At 40.1% G+C, this 20,830-nt stretch overlaps 1 protein-coding gene across 2 annotated transcripts in view; it reads right to left on the bottom strand.

The window, feature by feature from the left end:
* Parp8 (poly(ADP-ribose) polymerase family member 8) overlaps nucleotides 1-20,830 on the bottom strand; it is a 174,632-nt gene that overhangs the window by 3,937 nt on the left and 149,865 nt on the right. For both annotated transcript variants that reach the window (XM_038322765.1, XM_038322764.1), the window contains exons 19-26: nucleotides 16,728-16,795; nucleotides 14,426-14,474; nucleotides 13,335-13,447; nucleotides 13,034-13,106; nucleotides 11,824-11,893; nucleotides 8,823-8,896; nucleotides 7,681-7,750; nucleotides 6,968-7,052 (exon numbers count right to left, since the gene is read on the bottom strand). In XM_038322765.1, coding sequence (XP_038178693.1) covers nucleotides 6,968-7,052; nucleotides 7,681-7,750; nucleotides 8,823-8,896; nucleotides 11,824-11,893; nucleotides 13,034-13,106; nucleotides 13,335-13,447; nucleotides 14,426-14,474; nucleotides 16,728-16,795 — 602 coding nt within the window. The remainder of the gene's footprint in view (nucleotides 1-6,967; nucleotides 7,053-7,680; nucleotides 7,751-8,822; nucleotides 8,897-11,823; nucleotides 11,894-13,033; nucleotides 13,107-13,334; nucleotides 13,448-14,425; nucleotides 14,475-16,727; nucleotides 16,796-20,830) is intronic.

The raw sequence follows: 20,830 nt of genomic DNA, 5'->3' as shown, positions 1-20,830 counted from the left end.
CGAGGTGGGAAAATAAAACACTGGAACACAGAACGGGACTTAGCTCATTACACAATCCACCGCTTAAAGACCAGAGATGATTCCTCTTGAATCCAGTCCAAGTTTCACGACTGGAGTTGGTCCAGGATATTGATAAATCCGTTTAATTCTTACCATACAATTTTACTATTCTAGTTATAACATGCCCTTTTTCTTCTAACCAGTGTTGTAACATTATTGTAAGATGGGAGTTCTTAAAATGCATGGTACATAGTCCAAACACTAATATTTTCTCAGGAAATCAAACAGTAAATGCCACATTAAAATTTATAAAAGAACAAACACTGCTTTTGCTTAAGACTCAGGTTTGGTTCCCAGTATCCACATCAAGTGCCTCACAACCACCTGCATAAAACTTCACTTCTGGAATATTTGATGCGCTCTGGCCTATGAGAATACCTACATACACATGGTACACATGAGTTCACACAAGAACATATATATATATATATATATATATGATAATTTTTTAAAAAAGAAAATTAGAAAATAGGTTACAATTCTTCAAACTAAATCAGATGTCTGGGGGCAGATGTTCTATAAAGGTATCCTTTAAGCAAAACATATTATCTTATAATTAAGAAAAGGAAGAGGATTAATAGGATGTGGAGAGGGTCAGAGAGTGCAAGGGTAGAATACAATTGAAATGCATTATTTACATGTAGGAAATGTTGTAATAAAATTTGTTACTCTAATAGAAACACTAAAAAACCATATTGACTTTGTTTTGGCATAAACGAGGATGCTGTGTCCTTATTTCTTAAAAGACGGAGGAGGTTGGCCTAGCATATAGATGGGTAACTGTGTTTTATTGTGAAAACACAAGATAAACTCTCCAGACCTTCGATCTGAAGATTAGAGGCTGAGAGGAAGAGAGCTGAATAGACACAGAGAAAACCGTCCTGCCAGGGGAGAGAAGCAGAGTGGCAGCGCTCAACATTTCTGGCAGTTGTGACCTTCCAAGTTCAGATTACTGCCTCCACGTGACTTTAAACTGTCTCATTCAAGTTGGTTTCTTTTTGGTTTTACAGTTTTGGTACACTCTCCAGAACTATGGTATACTATGCAAACTGGACTTTCATGCTTACCCTAACTGACATTCAGCTTAAACACTATTATCTCTGCTCTCTGTGCAATGTGAAATTGACCTGTGAATAGGATTTGTCTGTAAATCATGGTAATGTTCCATTTTTGGCTATCCTGTCTACATTTTCCCTCCTGACCTTAATGTTCTACTTAGGTCAAGAAAACTCTTTCCAGGCCTCCTGGTTGATGCACTCAGGGGATGTTGTCTCCTTTGGGTATAACATGTAACATAGAGCTCATCACTCTATTGCTTGCTTGCTTCTTTATCTCTGTCTGTGTCTCTCAGCTACATTCTTTCATTTCTTAACTACCTAGTTTCTGATTATTATTTTTAATCTCTTTGCCTCTTCTTCTTCAGTGTCCCAGCTTAATGATTTCCATTAGACAATGAATTCCAGTTCCTTTTCTCCTGGATATTGGTCAACCCTTTCAGCCTCTCCCCAGTTTTTACTCCATCCACATGTGGATTTCTAAAACTTCATCTCCAGACTTCCAATCCTTGCATCTTTTTTCTGATATAGTTTTCCATAGATGCCACCTATGTAGTACATCTAAAACACATTATATTCACATATAATCTCTTCATTAAAATAGATCACTTAGTGTTTTGTAGATTCTTCCAACAAATATGCACTCATTGCTTCTGTGTAAACCATCTGTGACGTGAGTACCCAAGCATGAGAAGAACTTCACAAAGGAAGGGAACATAATATTAGACGCATACACACACACACACACACACACACACACACACACACACTACAGTGGAGAGGCAGGGGTGAGGTGGTCTAGGAATACAGAGACAGTTGCAAATCAAAAGGTTAATTCTGATGTGATTATGACAAGGAAGCCAGAGAAAGTGAAAACAAAGTGTTTGAGTTGGCTCTGAAGAACAGGGGCCAGGAATGCAGCTATGGGTTTGAGCAGTTGCTTATCATGCAAATGTCTTAGGGCTTCAAAGGTAGACTAATGTTTCTCCGTTTTTCTTGTCTTAAATTTCTACATATTAAATCTGAATCACCAGTCTAAAAATTGCAATACTTAATAAATCCCTCATTGTACAAAATTGGTTTTGAGAGCAATGAAATTAGAAGCAGGGGAACAAGAGCTTTCTGATGAACCCTGTGGGGGACAGTGATAGAGCTACAGGGATGAAAGTATTGATAGGAGAGAACAGTAAAAATATAAAACTTAGGAAGGGAAAGAACATGGAAAAACACAGCTCAGCTTTTAGTGTTTGATATATGAAATTACTGCATAGATAAGAGTTATTGAGGAGTTACAAAGGGGGTTTTAAAATAATGGGTTCCACATTGTATATACTGATTTTTTTAAAGGTATTGCTAGGATATTTGAAAATAAGTAGTCACTGAGCAGTTAAAATGCAGGCCTTCACTCTCCCTACCGGATAAACACCAGGTACCAAAGACAAATGGACTCACATAGTACGTGACTTAAAAGATTCAGAGCAAGAAGGAAGGTCATGCTTAAAAACGGATAATACAACAGAAATATGCACTGGTCATTACCCAGTTCACACCAAACAGAAGCACCGTGGAGCTTCTGGAAGGAAGGAGGCATGAAGGAAGACTTGGATGAGGAGTGAGAATTAGGCACACGGACGCGAGTGTAGAGGACAGAATCTATGCTTCACAGAGAAAGAACAGAGCCTCAATAGCGAAAATCACAGCGCATGGCTGCAGGTGTGAAGCTTGGGCAACCCAAGGCATGAAAGCGGCAGCCGTGGTGGGTCAGAAGCTGCACACCCCAGCCCCCCCCACCACCACCACCAACGGTGCATGGCACAGCAGAGACGAGAGGATGAATGTTGGCGTCAGTGTGTGAGTCACTGAGACTCTCACTGGTAAGCGGCAGCCACAGTGGACAGCTTAGAGGTTGGAAGGGGTCCCTGGGTGGAGACAGACGGGGATTGTGATACATCAGAGATCCAGCACAGTTCCTCGACCCTAATCGTGTTCATGATTCACACACGGATGCCTTCACTGGGAAAGGCGATGTTCTGTCTTCTAATTTTGTAACTTTCTAATTTTCCTGTGGACGTCTACAGTTGAGCAGTGTTTACCTTTTACTAACTCATAATTAATGATGATGTTTATTTTACCTAATGACCATTATAAATTTCTTATTTTATACATTCTTCTTGTATACGACTAAAACAGTTTGACTTTTTTTTTTTTTTCCGAGACAGGGTTTAGTTTTTAAATGCCATGTCAAAACCATATACAATCCCTACATTTAGGAAGCTGAGGCACGAGGGCCATGGCGGAGTTCAAGTCTTACATAGTGAGACCCTGTCTCATCAAAGACAAAAAGAAAAAAAGGAGGAGTTACTGAAGAGTGGTGTCAATCAGATACAAAATGCTGCAGGGATGAATGTGGGGCAGGGAGAGATGAGCGAAGGAAACTTTGTTTCTAGAATTTTCATTCCATCTGAAGAAGAATGAGCTAAATTTTAAGAGCAAGTTCTATCATGAGCCATGGGAACACCAAGACACCACAGTCTTCTAGTCTACTTTTCTAGAAATTTTAGAGATGAGGGGATAGTTGACCTACCCCTTGAAAGGTGAAATGAACTAAAGAGGAAACCCTGAAATGTATATAGAACTACATAGATCTGCTTGGTCCAAAGACCTGGCATGTCTGGCCCTATTTTCTGCAGAGAAAATGTCTCATGTGATCCTTCCCACTGCTATGCTTTAAACTTGCTCAAATTTTTGAGAAATAGGGGTGACTCCAGACTCTACATTTACTTCCTAATCAAAGTACATGGACCGTTCACAATTGACTCCACCAAATGTGGAGATGTTGGGAGCATTGGAGCCCCAAGCACGTAGGCTCTCATTGCCAGACCAAATCTTACCTTAGGCCCTGCACTGCTTAGAGACAGGGCATCCTCCCACCCTTCCTGGTCATTTCCTGTGCAGTGATGGAAACTGAGGGAGCCCACACCTGGCCATCTGCCAGGTCAATTAACCACCCCCAATTTTATTAATTTCTCCTAATTATGAAAAATTACAATTGCAAATTCTCCTCTCTATCTTTAAAAATCCTCTTGTTCATTGTGAAATAACTTACTATGTCTGGTGTGGTATGGATTTATTATCCCAGTACTCAGAGGGCTGAGGCAGGAGGACTGCTGGGAGCATGAGAGGAGCCTGTGCTACATTGTGAGTGCGTGCGAGTGCCATTCAGGACTGAGAGGGGGAAAAGGAAAGAGAGGATGGGCTGGCACTTCACTAAGTGTGTCCTATAATTCTGTGTGCTTGGTCTTCTTTTTCAGCCCACCTTATGGCCCCTTGGAAATCAGCTCTCTCAGATTTACACACAAAAGGTCCCAATGTTTGCACACGGGTCTCCAAGTTGGTGGGAAATCATAACTTTACAATTTTTACTACTAGAAATGGGCTGGGATCTGGTCATAATATCTGAATGACTGACTACATTTTGCCTAAAATATTTATTCTTGGTCATTCAGGGATTTCCTGGAAAATAGCTTCAAACTTCTACCTTTCCTCCCCAAAGAAGTCCAGTCCTTTTAGTATTATTTTAATACCTTGTTACACACCAGTCTGCTTCCTAGTGTGCCTCTCCGTTATTATGTATCCGTCTGTCCCCTAGGGGGTCCCTTTAGTTTTCTCTTCTCTGTTGCTGAGATGCTGGAGAGATGAGATGCTGGATGAATTTTTGAGGAAGACACTAAAGGACTATCTTGTGACCACCATAGTTCTGGGAAATCAGCGTAGCATGGAAATTGAATTTTCATTGACTCCTTGTAAGAAATGCATATTAACTTACATCTGCATCATCACGCAAAGCTCCTAACATCAGTGGTCACACAATGTAAACAAACAAACAAAAAACTTTTGAGATAAAAAAATAACAGAGACTAAGCTTTTGCCTAACGGTTGCTTTTTTTCATTGTCGCCACGGTCTCTTTTCCTGATGCTACACTCATAGGGGAAGTGTGCCACAAGGACCTGTGGTTGTGTCCTTTATGAAGAAAGAGACTAAACGCTGTAATTAGAATGCAGAATAATGACTGAGTGTATTCTCGCTTTGGTGTGCCCTGAATTTATCAGTCTCATCTAATGAGTCTCGTCTACTGAGCTGGCAAAGAGAAAGGATGACATCTCATTTGTGTTGATAAAGCAATGAAAATGGTCTTAATAAACCCCCCCCTTTGTGTCCTTTTCAAAGCATCTGGGTGCACCAGTTTCCATCAGATGGTTTTCTCCCCTCTCTTCGCTTCTCAGGAGAACAGGCATTCTCATCTCCCATAATTAGTACCTTACATATGTGATTTATGTATTGCTGATGAAAATATAAAAAAGACATATCGGATATTGAACGACTTCGGTATGCAAGGCTGTCATGTTCAGTAAATCTGTATTTTTGTAAGTTAAAAAAAGTGATCACACAAAAAGGCCTGGAGTTATCTTTTTATCAACATCTCAAGTCTATTCAGTGAGGTCATTTTGTAATTGAAGGCTGCTTTCCAGAGGGCCAAACTTCCAACAATGGATAATAACTAACTAGCCAAGAAAAAAAAAGAGAGAGAAGACTGTTTTATGAGCTTTGCAGTGGAGACCTACATTGGCTTAACTTAATCTCAGATTAACCGTATAAGGTAATGTACAGCTTTCCTAGTGGCCACGGGTCCTCAGAACCCTTCTCTGATGTCATTCGACCCTCCAGGATTGACCTGCATGGCCTTTAGCCTTGTGCTTCACTGGCCTCCACTTTGAGTGGGGTTTGGTCCGGTAGATTTTGGCAGGATTGCTTCCTGTCTGAGCCACCTGGAACTGAGAATGTCTAAGAATCCTACTGCTACTGGATCCTGCTGCCCCACAGTTAGGCCTTTGCAAACCATCTAATTGTGGGTAGTTAAAGCACCGTGTTCTTTGTGAGCCATCTGCTTGCTGCTGTTGAGACTGACTCTAACTGATGCAGATAAGCATACTGTTCTCATTTTGCCGACGGCGCTTGACGACGCTTTGAGAGATTATGCAACCTGGTGATTGTTCTTCCTAATTTCTGTTGCATTGGAATTCAAACTATCTGATTAAAAAAAAAAAAAACCAGAGTTCTGGCTGCTATATCCACTGCTGTGAAATCTATAGTCAGTAAGTAAATGCCACAAGAAAATTAGAGTTTCCATAGAATCTGTCCCAGTGAACAACCTGGCCGCATGCTCATGGATCAGACACAAAACACACAAGGTTCTGTGGGTCTATAATTTATGGCAGCAATTTTGATGCCATCACCTTGGCATGTTTATCAAATAACCCACATCACTTTTCACCGTGTTTTTAGAAACTCCATAAACGATAAAACCAATAACTCAGTTCTTTCCTGAAATCCTTTCTGTGCTAAGGTCAGGGTAGAGGTATAGCCAGACAGGGGAGTGGGGCTGCAGAGGCGGAGATGGAATGAAAGTCAGACTGGCTTACTGAAGCTGTTGATCTGGAATGAAAAAATGCTTATCTTCTTGTGTGCCAACACATACACTGGCCAACACACAGTACCTTGTCAGCCCATATTATGTGAAACGTACATCAGTTTTTATAGAATATTTTCATTATTGCCTTCTCTGTCCCTGGTTCTAAAAATCTTTCATCATCAAAGTACATAATACCAGATTAGCAGCAGGCAGCCATCACTCTCCTAAATAAGCTTATTGAAATGCTACAATCATTAGATTCATGAGAAGTTCAATTAGTTGTTCGTTGTTTTTGGCAATTAACATGAGAAAATAATACTGCAGCCACTGTTTCATTTGTAGAAGCATAAGCAATTAATAAATGTGATCATTTAGACTTACACAAAAAAGAATCGTGTGCAGACATGATCCGTGTTTGGGACAACCCATATCTCTCCATGTTTGTGCAGGTCAGGTGACGTGATCACTGCAAGGAGAGATGAAATCACAGGGCTATTTAGTCTTAAAGGAATAGAAACCCATATTAAGTAACTATCTTCCTTCTCTCTGAAACCTAAATGCAAAAATAGTGGTCCAAATGAACATGTAATGGATGCCTAACCATAGCAGTTATCAATAAATGTAGATAAAATCAACAAAAAGCCACCTCACAATGAAAGAAATCACTGGACTGTTAACAGAAACACACAGGTCCTGATGTAAGGCAGACAACAACTTTGTGTCTCACAGAACAGTCAGGTGTTGAAAATCAAGACACTAATGGCAGCTGACAGTCCTGGTAGCCTTAGAACAAGAACGGAGAAAATACAATCTTGCAAACCACCTCTCAATCTGCCTGAGCTGAGTTCAGAAGAATTACACTCTCTGAAGGTTGAATTACATTCAGGAAAATGACCAGGAACAACATGGCGCCGTCTGACCCAGGCCAACTCTGCACTTTGGTTTTAACCTCTGCAGTCTCGGTCCTGCTCATTTTCCACAGTGCATGCTGGGACGGTCTTAAGGAACAATATCTCACTAACACACCGTGAGCACTCCGCAACTACACTTCAGTTCGGACACGAGGAGCTAGGGTGGGAGGTACAGGCACTCACCTTCACATAAGGCTATGCATTTCAAGTTACGGCTTTGCAGGAACTGCGATTGCTGTCCCTTCTTCTGAGACTAAATCATAAAACAATTGAAAAGTCACAGTAAACATGGGATACTCTAGCAAACACCAACGAGTGCTCATTATTAAAGGGCAAGAGCAACTAAGGGTGCCGCGGGGGCTAGCTACAATATCTATGCATTCTTTTAATATCCAGGTAGTTTGGTGCATCCTTTCGTTTCTGTAGCTAATCATTATCAAATTACTTATAAAGCCAGTGAATTGAAACAATGTTAACATGGAGCTCAGTGGTCTCAGGACCTATGATTAGAATTCAGAGCTTAGTTTACAGAGGAGGCTGGCAAGCTTCTATCAAGGCCAACAGAATGAAATTTGCGGGATCTTTTCATACATTAGAACTAATAAGCACTCCAGATTAGACAACCATCAAAACAAGCCACATTCACAGCAACATTTATGAAGTCACAGAGGTTTTAAAAGCACCTGATGTGGAAGCTGGTTTGTCATTCAGATATTTGAATAGCTAAGTTCATTATTCATCAGATGGGTTTTCATTTGCCCCGGGTATTCTGATTTTCTCTATAAGAACCTGAGATTTGCCTTCCTTCTTCTTTGCCTGGAACAGCCTTTCTCTCAAGAGTTACATGGCACATGTCCTCTTCACCTCTGAGGCTATTCTCAAAGCTTAACTCCTCAAAGGACATTCTCCCGACCGTCCCATTTAGCAACACTCCAGTATTAACTTCCAGACTAAAACATTGAACATCTCTTTCTGCAAGGTATTTTTCTTGTCATTTAATACCCCCAGTAGAATGTAATGTTAAAGAGGACAGGAATAGTCATCTGGTTTTATTCCCTGGAATCTATGATAGACTCTGGTGACACAAGGGGAGACCAGGATGTGTGTGTGCATGTGTGCACGTGCATGCATACACACAAATGTACATTAATTACTACCTACAAGCTAATTAGTTTTTGCATTTAAAGTGAGTTTGGTTCTTAAGGGGAAATGACCACTTAAAGTTAATTTTTTGGCTTAATAATCCTGAGTATTTATCAACATCCTGCAGTCTAATGAGACGGCAATTGATTAATCACACACAGTTTTGCGAGCGGCCACGGCACCTGTGATGCATTGCTGCTTTTACTACTTGAAGCTGGCTCATCCTTGGTTGACACCTTCTGCTTCTTGTTCATCCCTGAAAAACATCAGCACAGTTGTAACTCGGGGACACAGCTGATTGAAGCAAATAAAAGTACAATCTGTCTATGTCAAAAGTTGTACCATAGGCAGAAGTCTAATCACACCAAGCTAGACATGGTCCTAACAGGCTCACAAGGGAGCAGCTGGTTGGGCCCCAGAAATCTCAGGAGTGTTAGGGCAGGAATCTCAGTTTGTTCTTGGCATTGAAAATGGGGATAGATAGAAAACTCCCTGGTATACACAATAATTAGAAAATTCTAAAACGTTTGTTTAAAAATGTTTAGTTTATTAGAAGTAATTTTCATCCTTGCTGTCTTCTGAGTACAAGCATGAGATAAAGAGTGGGAAATGCAGGTAGAAACAAAGATATTTCACCATGGTGTTGTAAAGCACTAATATATACTCACTTCTGTTTAGAAATTACAGTATTTCTAACTCAAAGCCCTCTATGTTCTTTTTTTTATACCAAATCATATATCTTAGTTCTTGCTCTATTAAAGTCATGATATGATGTCCCATTGTGAAAGATTTTAGAAAAACACAACCAATCTATATTTCACTGTACAATATGCAGAACTAAAGCAATGGGAGTGTTCAATGTACTGTCACACCAGAAACTAAAACATTCTTTAGTTGCAATATATATCTTGGTGGCAGGAGCAAAGATGCTAAACAATTTGTAAAGTGTGTTTGTCTAAACCTTTCCAATCCAGACATTCCTCAAAAATCACACAGGTAGATAGGTAGGAGCAGACAGGACAGACAGGACAGAGGAGTCGCCAGAGTACTGCATAGGCTGTACTAGGTCCAGGTTCTACTGCATAGGCTGTACTAGGTCCAGGTTCTACTGCATAGCGCCGTTCCACTGTCCAGGTTCTATGTTTTCAGACTTCAAAACCAACCACAACTTCATACATCTGTGGAGATTTTTTTATACACCCTGCCCCCTGCACAAACCTGGCTATGCACAGAAACCAGGGCTTTTATCACCAAGCTACCTTCCGAGTCCTTGATTCCTCTTTTAAAAATATCGCCAGAGTCCTTCAGATTCTGATAAAAGTTGTAGACTTTCTCCAAGATAAATGCACACACAGAGACAGAATTTCCCACTCATTCACAGTTTGTACACATTCCTCCTCCCAATTCTTTCCATGAGCCCATCTAAGGAATCCATGCACTAGCATAAAAGGTAGAAACCACAGGGTTTGATTTTTGGTGTCATTTTTATTATCCATGCTGATGATATATTCTTTTTCTAAAAAATATTTAGTTCTTTTCTGTACAGTTTTAAGTCTGATTTTTATAATTTTAAACAGCACATCTCAATGCTATTGTTTTCCTTCTCATATTTATCCTTAATGTTATGTTGGTATCTGACCGTAACAGTACTTCTTAGCTTACATGCTGTGTTACAATGTAACCTGTCATTCCTTCCTTAACAGATAATATCAACGGAGATAGTAGAAGGCCTTGTAATGGCTTTGACTAGGTGTACAGACAGGTACTGATCTCATGCGATTTGAGAAACAAGATTAGAAACTCTCACACACAAGCGCCTAATGTCATTAGCACTCCGGAAAAGTCTAGGCCCAATGCTCTTGGGTTCACCAAACTGGATCAGCCACATCCAGGAGCTTGGGTGTCAGTTCCAACTCATTCCCACCTACGGGGTGTCTGGCCTGAAGTCAGGCTGTCTTAGACCAACAAAACAACCCACGCCCCAACTGTGTGCTACAGAATGGATTCTTTGAGAATCAGAAAAACCAGGTGACAAATTGATTCACTGGATTCCTGATCCAAAGACATAATAAAGAGGCTGTTTTTCTTTATATTTCAGTCAATTTGTGACACAGTAGTAGTTGTCTGATAACATCTATCTACCTACTCTGCCTAGTTAAAATTTTTCATTATACATTTTATTTCCATTTTTTTTTGCTATCTTGTAATCCTCTAAAATTGTACATTTTCTTTCTGTTAGTATTTTTTGATTTTTCTTTCTCTCCTTTGTTTCCTTTCTTTTTAATTTTTCAAGACAGGGTTTCTCTGTCTTGGAACTCACTTTGTAAACTAGGCTGGCCTCGAACTCACAGAGATCCACATGCCTCTCTGCCTTGTAAGTGCTTTTTTTTTGGCTCTTCTATCACTGATAGTTTTAAGTAAAATCTATTTTTAAATATTCCAATTATACTTCACCACTAAAAAGTAACTTACTGTGGTTGAATTTGCATAAACCTTGGCTAATGAACAGGCAGATGGGCCAGGTTAATGGCCTCGTACTTAATGAACTTGTCTAAGTATCATTTCTTGCCATGTAAAGATACTAACATTTAGCATTCAGGAACAATGTGTACAACATCCCCTGGAACTGTGCAGTGTGATCATGTAACACACATACATGCAAGCACAGATGCATGTGCACACACACACATACACACACACACACACACACACACACACACACACACACACCGCCATAGAAGGAATTAAAAATGAAAGAAAAATGCATCAACCCTGATATTTTAGGACTAATGAAAAATTGTCATTTGCTTTTTAAAAATTCTGTAATTATCTAGAAACTACAGGGAAACCCTGTCTCGAAAAAAATAAAAAAAAATTCTGTAATTAGAATCTGTTTACAGAATATTTATTACTTTATAGTTAAAATTTTAAAATGCAAAGAAATACCTTAAATTTCACTACTCAAGGAATTGTTCAGCGCCAATGACTGGGAGACCATTGTTTCCATACTGTGTTTCATAGACTCTGTATAGCACATGCAACATCCCCCACCTCTTTAAAAGATTAGGAAGAAATTTCCTTTGGACATTATGACTAGTGTGAAATGAATTTAATACAATCATACCTAATCTATTCCAGTCATGAAAGTGGTAACACGAGATCAGAACTGAAACGCGGGATTACCTGAGTAACCAAACGATATGCTTGACATTGGACTAAGGTAGATCCCGCTCCCATACATCGCACCGTGGAGCTATGTCAGATATGAGAGAGAGAAATGTCAAGTCAAATGGTCTGAATTAATATCATACGGAAGAGGGCAATTGGTTTCATGTCGGAACATTATGTCTTATAAAAAATGATAGTACACTTATTCCGGGTCTAATGTGAAAATATTGTTACTATCATATTTGGATTAAAAAATGACATGAAAAAGAGACAAAGACTACTCTTCATTCTGCCAGTAATAGAGTCCTTCGTTACAGAGGACTTTAGCGAGTTCTTCTTTTAATGCATCTAAAATTCTAACAAGACTTGCTGAAGTGCATGGAAAGGCATTTTTATGAACACTCACAAGCCACAATATGAACAAAGTATCAGCTCCGATTTGTTACGTACGTCACGTGCCACTCCACTCTTCCACCGGATTTTTCAAGTTAAAAGGAGCTTTCGTATTTGGAACGTTTGGAGTGGTCTAGAGAAACTACTCATAACATTTAAAGTTCTCTTGGTCTCATTTCTAAGCTCTAGGGCCCTCAAACACTAGTCGTAGAAAACTTGGTACCAAGTCAATGGGCTCAGGCTTGCAGGCAGGCATAGCTAATTCTGTCACCCTGGGGTTGCTGCACAGTGACAGCTGCCTCAGGCAACTGGGGCGACCTGCTTTTTTCCCCAGGTCTTTGTGCTGCCTAAGGAACAATTTGGAGGGATGGGTTTGAAGAGGAATAAACAAAATGAAGAGTATAGCAGAGTTCGGGACTCCAACCATAACATACTGATAATACCAAGGCCTGTGTTCCAGGCTGAGAAACAGGCACCATGAATCTTTGATAACCCATATCTCCTTTGCTTATTATGCCTTCCTTCTTCCCTAGAGGGCCCTGGGTACCAAAGCAATATGGGATAATGGATTGGATGCCTATAGGGCTTTACTTCCTGCGGTCGTATTTTAGTGCTTACTTTCAAAGTGTGGCTTTCACTTTTTCTCCTAGAGAATCCTTCGTTGTCAAGCATAGATCAATTTGCTTCAGTTATTTTGTGAAAATGTATTTATCTTTCTCAGAAATTCCATACACTCTCTTAAATAAATGCTTTAAAGTTCACCTCTCTCCACTTTAAGAATAAATGTGCTCCTCCTATTAGGGAAGAAAAAAAAAGCATGCAAAAATCTTACCTGCAGACGCGTATTAGAGGCAACCACCAGACCATTCCTCAGGATAGAGTGCCAGTTTTCAATGTGAGAGCCACTGAAACACAGACGTGGGGAGGGAAAGGGCAAGGCCAGAAAGTCAATGACCTGTACAGCTGGGCTCAATTCTTAAGTCATTGATACGGGTGAAAGTTCTGAGCATCCCAGTTAGACATTCCTACAGCTGATTCACTGAGGTCAACGCCAACTTCGGGGACACTGCTTTCTTGCCCCACACTCTGGAAGACAAGCTGGAGCCCACCCTGTCCCTCCCAGCCGTACTCACTGAAATGCAAACGTGCTCCCGAAGAGCTTTTTAGCGGCTCGGAAGTTGGACTCTTTGGCTGGTGGACTGCTGAGCAGGAGGAACTGGTGTGGGGTGTGCATGAACTTCAGTTGCTGTCATCCAATCGATAGCAAATAATAGCACGTCAGAATCTTACCAGCTCAAGACGTATCCAAGTTATCCAGTTTCAAAACAGACGAATAACCTTTTCAGACTAGTTCAAAAGCTATGTAATTTTAGGACCTTGCTCAAGTGATACCTCACATGGAATTACCCGTAGGAAACTTCCTTAGGTTAGTGGGGAAGCAATAGCTAACAGGTAAACAGATAAATGTCGGTATGCAGATTCCACTATTCTGTCCTAATTTTCTCGATTCTATTTCTTTTTAAGGCTTTTATTGTAGACTTCCATGGGTAAGTATCAGCCATGAAAAAATATTCTGGAATTTGCTAAGCAGAAAACTTCATTCCCAGTTTTAAAATGAAAATCATCCTTCTGCTCTATTTGCATACTTTCGCTCTTTAACAGCGAAAAGTGATCAGGGGAACCGCTTGACGAGTCTCCCTCACCAGTTCCCTTTCACCCTGGTAACTCGCACAGGTGTGTAACCCGCAGCAGTCTCCCAGGCAGAGATTCGGAGATTCAGAAACAGGGAGAGGAGAGTTTTAACTGTTGCTCTTTGGTGCTGATGAGTACTGCAATCAGGGCCCATTAGCTTTTTAAAAACATTGTTTAAACACCACTTAGGCTGATAAGCGAGGTGTTTGACAGTCCTCCTCAAATATGAGAAGGCAGACCGGTAACATCAAGTATTCTCCCTGTCTCTCCCTAGACACCACTTGAGGGACTCTTGTAGGAGGACTACATTCTCTCATGCTGATTTCTTTGTATTTATTTAAAAGGCAAGGTGCAGGCTGAATATGGGTTTGGGTCTTGGAAGGGTTTGCAGCATCTGAAAGATGAACTGAGGCTGAAGAACGAAACTAGTCCTAGCCACCCTTGGACAGGCTGCCTGCAGGGCCACAGTGGTCAGCTCTCTCAACTAACACCTTCTCTCATTTCTGGGAGCATATAGGAAAATAAAACTTACCCTGTTAACTGGCAGTTTCACGATATGTGACCTATTACTTGAGATGACCCTGAAAGTGAAATGATCAGTTGGTCACAACTAGGTGGCAAACGTATTGACTGTTTTATAGGCTAGTCAGCAAGGGATTGAAATGTGGTTTGGCTGCACCACCGAACTTTCTGCCTCTCAGTCGATTATATCAGTGTGGTTTACTTACTAACGCAATTTAAGGAGCTTACATAACAACAACAACAAAAAAAAGACACTTTTGTCTGAGAAAACTCACTGGGAAGCAGCTCCACAAAACTTGTGAATATGTCATTTTTAATAAGCACAACCCCAAATATTAGCAAAGTGAACATATTTAGATATTCAATACTTTCAAATAATGATAGTTCAAATGAGAAGTAGATTCAGGCACCTGGTTGCTTTGATTCCTACATCTCCTACGTTAAAAAAATGTGTTTCCACAAAGATTCTGTTTGTTGAAACTCGTAAGGATATTTTTGAGTTGACAGTGGCTTATACACAAAAGTCAAAATACTTAGATACTGAAGTTGACCATTTAATCCAGGTATGTGAAAAAAAGTATAAAATAGCAGAGATGACTATAAAAGGTTTGATTACATTCTTCTCCCTGAACTGGAGAAAAAGATAAAAAATTAGTGAAAATTTGGAATTGGGCTGACTTCAAGGAGAAAAAAAAAGAATACAATTATATATGTGAAATTAGTAGATTAAGGATAAAAAAAACCATCAAATAGAGAATATAATTCCTGGCCTAGGTTGAGACCTAGTACTCCAGCTGGACATAGTCATTCACTTGGCCAAGAGACCACTCTTAAGAGGGCAGGCTAAAACATGCCACAGACACAGGAATAGCCAGTGCTTTAGTGAGATTCTGCACTTTTCGTTCCCAGAATCCCCGACCCTAATGCAGTAGCTTTACTGGGCCTCACGGCACTAAGATAAAACTATATTCTTTCACTTCTCTTACTCAAAAAAGTGTAACTTCTTCCCATCTCTTTCCGAAGCATGATTTCCTCAACATCTGGTCTTTCCCCACACCGTCTGAGCCTTCTTCATCTTTCTCTAAAGGCGCCTGCCCATCATATGACTGCTTGTCTGCCATGTATGTGACATCAATGCCAATATAAATAGCAAGGCCTTTCTTCATTTTGTCCTCCATCCCCATACCCCCACCCACCCAGGTTGCTGCTGAGTTTTATAGCTTCCTGGTCCTGTTCTTTGCTTGTTTACTTGTAAGTTTTTGTTTGAGCCCCTTTTATTCCTTTATTAATGAGTCTAAGAACCCTAAGACAGGAACCAAGAGGGCACCCCAAAATCCCTGTTGCTTATTTTCTCACTTTAACTCTGAATATGATGAGAAAATGTGAGACAGTAAGAAAGAGTGTTATATTTCTTATCTGTCAGGATTTTAATAACAGATACTAATGGATACAAACAAGGCCAATCTCATTCCCTAAAGTTTGTCACAGTCTTATCAGACCATGTGTTTTATACAATTTTGACTAACTAAAGGTAATCAGAAACCCGCGGAGTCTGGACTCTTTGCCCTTTAATGATATTTATAAAAACTTCCACTGCTTGTCACCTGCAGCATTTATCTAGATTAACCTCTTGTAGTCTGTGCATTTGTATTACTCTAAGATAACGATGGTAAGTCTATTTAAGCAATTTCCAAGAGTCGTGTACACAAAACCATTATAAAAACTTACTGTCTCCACTTTGCAAATGAAAGAGGAGAAATTATTTGACACAGCCATCAAAGCAAAGCGTGTGCTCGAGCTCCCTTTCCTGCTTGCTGTACTGTCCCCCGAGAATCCAGGCTGGACTGAATGCTGTGACCTCACTTCGTCAGTGACTCTTCAAGCAAAGAGTCAATCAAATTTTACTGGCCTTGTTAAGAATGCAAAATACGCAAAGCATACTTCAAGATCTTCACTGCAAAGGTTTAAGTTTTATCACTGAGTCCTCACTGAGGTAGGAAATTAAAATGAACCAAAATGCTTTCAACACATAATGGAATGAAACGGATCCTTTAAGACTGTAGGCCAACCGCTGTCAAGTGCATTGTATGCTCCTACTTGTGCACATGACAGCACCTTCCTCGTCTTGTGATATACAAGTTTTAATTAAAGTGAGAGTCATTAAAAGCTCTTGGGTGGAAAAAAATTCACCACGTTTCACAGGCTTGTAGAACTGTAGCTTTCCAGGCTTATAAGATAGCCTCCCTCTCCCCTCCTTAAAAAAACAGAAAATGCTACTGATTTTTATCGAGAGGCAAAGTACAGTTTTATACCATTGCAGAAGCGGATGAGCAAGAGGGTCCTGTTTATCCATCTGCTTTTTGATTTCCAGATAGGGTGCCTGCAAGATAAAATTACATTCCTTCATTTGTCTCTAAAACTCACTTTTTCTCATCAAAAAGAAAATCAGACTGAAAAGTCTCGTTTATCTAAAACAAAAACCATAAAGGTACAGAAGAGAACAGCAAATTCCCTTCTTCACACTAGGGGTAGGGAATGTATTTTAGGCAGCCTGTGAAAGGTCTTGCCTGCCAGATTTAAGAGTCTTGACCAACAAGGGAGCCCAAGAGACTCCGAAAGCAATGTAGGCTATTACTGCTGTCCTTGGTTACTTCTCAGAAGTTAAAGGTTATTGCTGAAGACGTGATGCACTTTGGACAAAGGACTCTGAGGACCTGAGCTGGATCTGACCTGAAAACCTCCTCTCCGAGGACTAGCTCTCATAGTACCAAACAGAGCTATTAAAATTGCCAAAGGAGAAAAGCAATCAGTAGTCCTACACAGTTATGAAGCCTATGAACTACATCAATAACCAGCAAGATAAGATATCTGTAACAGTGCAATGTCTTGATAACAACCAATAGCCGTGTAACTGGACTCAAGCCTCCTCAAAAAGAGGGAATTCATGAGTGTGGTATTGTAAACTAAACCAACTACACATGGCCTCACTATGCCATGGACCATAGAGACCACCTTCCTAAACGTGTATATTGTCTAACTGCATCATGAATACTTACACCCTTATGTAAGTGTAGCTCTTGCCAAAGAAGCTGTTCTTTGCAACAGATGGAGATCATTACAGAAAGCCACAATAAATCAAAATACAGAGAATAACTGATCATGAGCATTCCAGCCCCAACTGATGAATCTACTACATAAGCCCTACCCCTAAGGCTCAGGGAACATGGTAGGAAAGGGCTCAGGAAGCCTGCTGAGAGATTGTGCCTCTAGATATGACAAGGAAACCACATCCACGAAATCGCAACAATATGGCTGCCTAAACACGCCAGTGTGGATGGGGAAAATCTCATGGGATCCCACCCCTCGGAGGAAGAGCCTCAGGCAATTAATATTTACTGAAAGTGGGAGAATTAGTCTTTCTGGGAATGAGTCACCCAAGTGGTTTTCCAATGCCAGTGGTCAATCCTACAAACATGTAAACAACACTAGGCAGACTCAGCAGGTTGTGTTCATGTATTTACCTGTGTGTATATGGGGGAATGTGTATATAAAACAACAGTAATTGAAAAAGAGATCATGATTTGAAAGGGAGCAAGGTTGGGGTGGGACATAGAAAAAGTTGGAGAGAGGAGAGAGAAGAGAGAGGGAGTTAAATGATGCAATTTTGTTTAAATTAAAAGTAACAGAAAATTAAAACCAAAGACTTGATCCAATTTTAGCCTGGATTCCACCTTCACTAGAATACTAGAGGTGAATGAACCTCTGCCCCCAATGTCTGTGTGTGTGTACGTGTGCATGCACGCGCACACACACACACACACACACACACACACTCTGTCTCTCTTAAGGTGATGCAAAGCTACCACACAGCACACACTATACCCTCCCACTTTGCCATACTGCTTCCAGTGATTTCCCACTTAGCCTCTTCCATGATCTCCCTTTTCTCCATCTCTGCCCTCATCCCACCCTTCTGTGCCCACAATTTTCTCTTCCTGTAACTCCTTCAGTTCCTTTCATAAGACTTGCTCCTCTTGGGGTTGAAGGAAAATAGTTAAGTTCACCTTAGACTTCAGCTCCTTGCCTACTGAGGTGCTCAAAAGAGAAAGTGCCCACTGCTTAACAAAGCACCCTGCAATGTTTCTCGCTGTTGTTGGACACTTTTATTTTAATATTAAAGGAAAACATACAGACCTCATGTATTTCTATATGAAAACTGAGCACAACTTATGTAAGAACCCTTCTCCAAGAGAAATTAAATGGGATTTACTATCAAATTAAACATTTTATTACAGAAAAAAGGAACAACTTCTTTACAACAGTTTAGAGCTAGCTAGGGCTTTAAAACATTGGTTAGTATATGAATGAGGAAAAGCATAAAGAATCTGATTCCATAAAACCTGACAGCACGCTGATGCAGTCACTCTGCGGGAGAAAACGCCGAGTGACTTTTCCTAACTGGGTACTGAAGACATTGAGGCTCCAAGAGACTAAGCAACTTGCTCAAGGTCGTGGGCCACATCACGCTGAGGCGGTTATGCAAGTCTGGCCCCTAGATTCCCAGGCTGATCCTTCAACTTCTCTATTGCCTTCTGTTAAAACAGCTTACACATGACCCAGAATAAAGAAAGAGATTTTTGGCCGTGAGAAAATTCTAGAGTCTGAGTTTGTAGCCATGTTCAAATCCAAGAATGATATATGGGTCTAGACACTAGAGTGTAGTACAAATACCCTATATCAAACTTTTATCATGACTTAAAATATTTATCTTCACATAAGATGTGGCATTACTTCTTGTTTCTTATTCCTGTAAAAATGCACTTTTTTCTTTTCTTTCCTCATAAAATAAGTGGGTTTTTTTTGTAAAATAATTCAGAGGATACTGCAAACTATGAACCCAGAACAGTCACTAAAAGAAATGGGAGACTTAAAGCAAAAAATATCATCTGTGAAGTAAGAATCCAGTATAGGCCACTGTCTAACATAGACTGTTGAGTAAACAGAGAAAAGAACAGAAGAATGAACAAATTAATATATAACTACTGGTCATCATGAATAAATAATGACCAAAGGAATCAAGGGCAACAATCAGAAGTGTGAAGTGTACATATGAGAATGTCTCCAGTAGAGGACCAGAGAGGACACTGGGGTGAGAGGTGGAGCAGAGAGAAACTCAGGGAACCTGGTCAGGAGATGACTTCTTCCACAAGGAGAATGAATGACCCCGGGTTATGCTCATTATACGCCCAAAGGTGTCTAGCACAAAGCAGCCTAGAACGGACACATGTAAGCTGTGCGCAACATTTCCTGTAAATTTTGGATTATTCATTTTGATTCATGATGATGATTTTTAGACCTCTTTCCAATGTTTGAACAGTGAAAAGGCCTCAGTACTGTGACAGTAAGAGTTTTTCCGCATGCTAGGCTGTAGCACAAGGATGTGTAAGTTTTTATAACAAATCTGCATCTTCATCTAGCACCCCTTTCCACCAGAGTCCACCTGAGAACCAGAAACATAAGCTCATGCTCCTATGGTGACTATCAATTCCAAAGTGGCTATCAGGTCTGTGTTACACCTGTATTTGATAAAATTTTAATTTTTTAGTATAATTTCATGTCCCTTCATATTTGCTTTGCATATATGCCCTGTGAGAGAGTCAGATCCACTGGGCCTTGTGTTACAGACAGTTATTAACTACCATATTGGTGCTGAGAATTGGACCCAGGTCCTCTGGAAAATCAGTCAATTCCCTTAACCACTGAGGCATCTCTCCAACCCTGAAAAAGGGATCTTAAAGAATAATTCTAGGGACTGAAGAAATCACATGAACACACACAGGAGGGAGCAGGATGAGAGAGAGAGAGGGAGGGAGAGAGAGAGGATATTTCTAAAGCTATTCTGGCGGCATGTCTATGTTGATAACCCCTTTACTTAAGAGATAGACAAAAGAAGATCAGAAGTTCCAGGTATCCTTAGCTACAGAGCAAGTTCAAGGTCACACGTACACAGACACACACACACACACATCCAACAACAAAGAAAATTTGTAGTCTGATGTGATGATACACATGTAACACCAGTCTCTAGTGTCCCAAATCTCTGTCTACTTTAACACTCAAAATAATTATTAGCATCGGGTAATACTAAAGATGGGACTTATTAGATTTAGACACTGTTTTAAAAGATCCTATTGAGTAACTTCAACCACTTAAGGCTTTTACTCAAATTTAAGAACAAAATACTAACATTACAACTATGCATTTATTCTTTAAAACTCAGTGTTAGCACAACAAGACACTGACAGAATTGAATTAAACCATCCTAGCACATTTTTATGATTTTAATTATGTCTTGTAGAGGAGAAAATTGAACATTATGTAACAGTGTTGTTCTGAAGACATTTTAAGATGAGAT

Source organism: Arvicola amphibius, chromosome 3 (assembly GCF_903992535.2).
Source record: "Arvicola amphibius chromosome 3, mArvAmp1.2, whole genome shotgun sequence".
In the NCBI taxonomy this organism is placed as follows: Eukaryota; Metazoa; Chordata; class Mammalia; order Rodentia; family Cricetidae; genus Arvicola; species Arvicola amphibius.
Note: the sequence above shows the minus strand (reverse complement) of the source record. Positions and strands in the feature narration are given on the sequence as shown.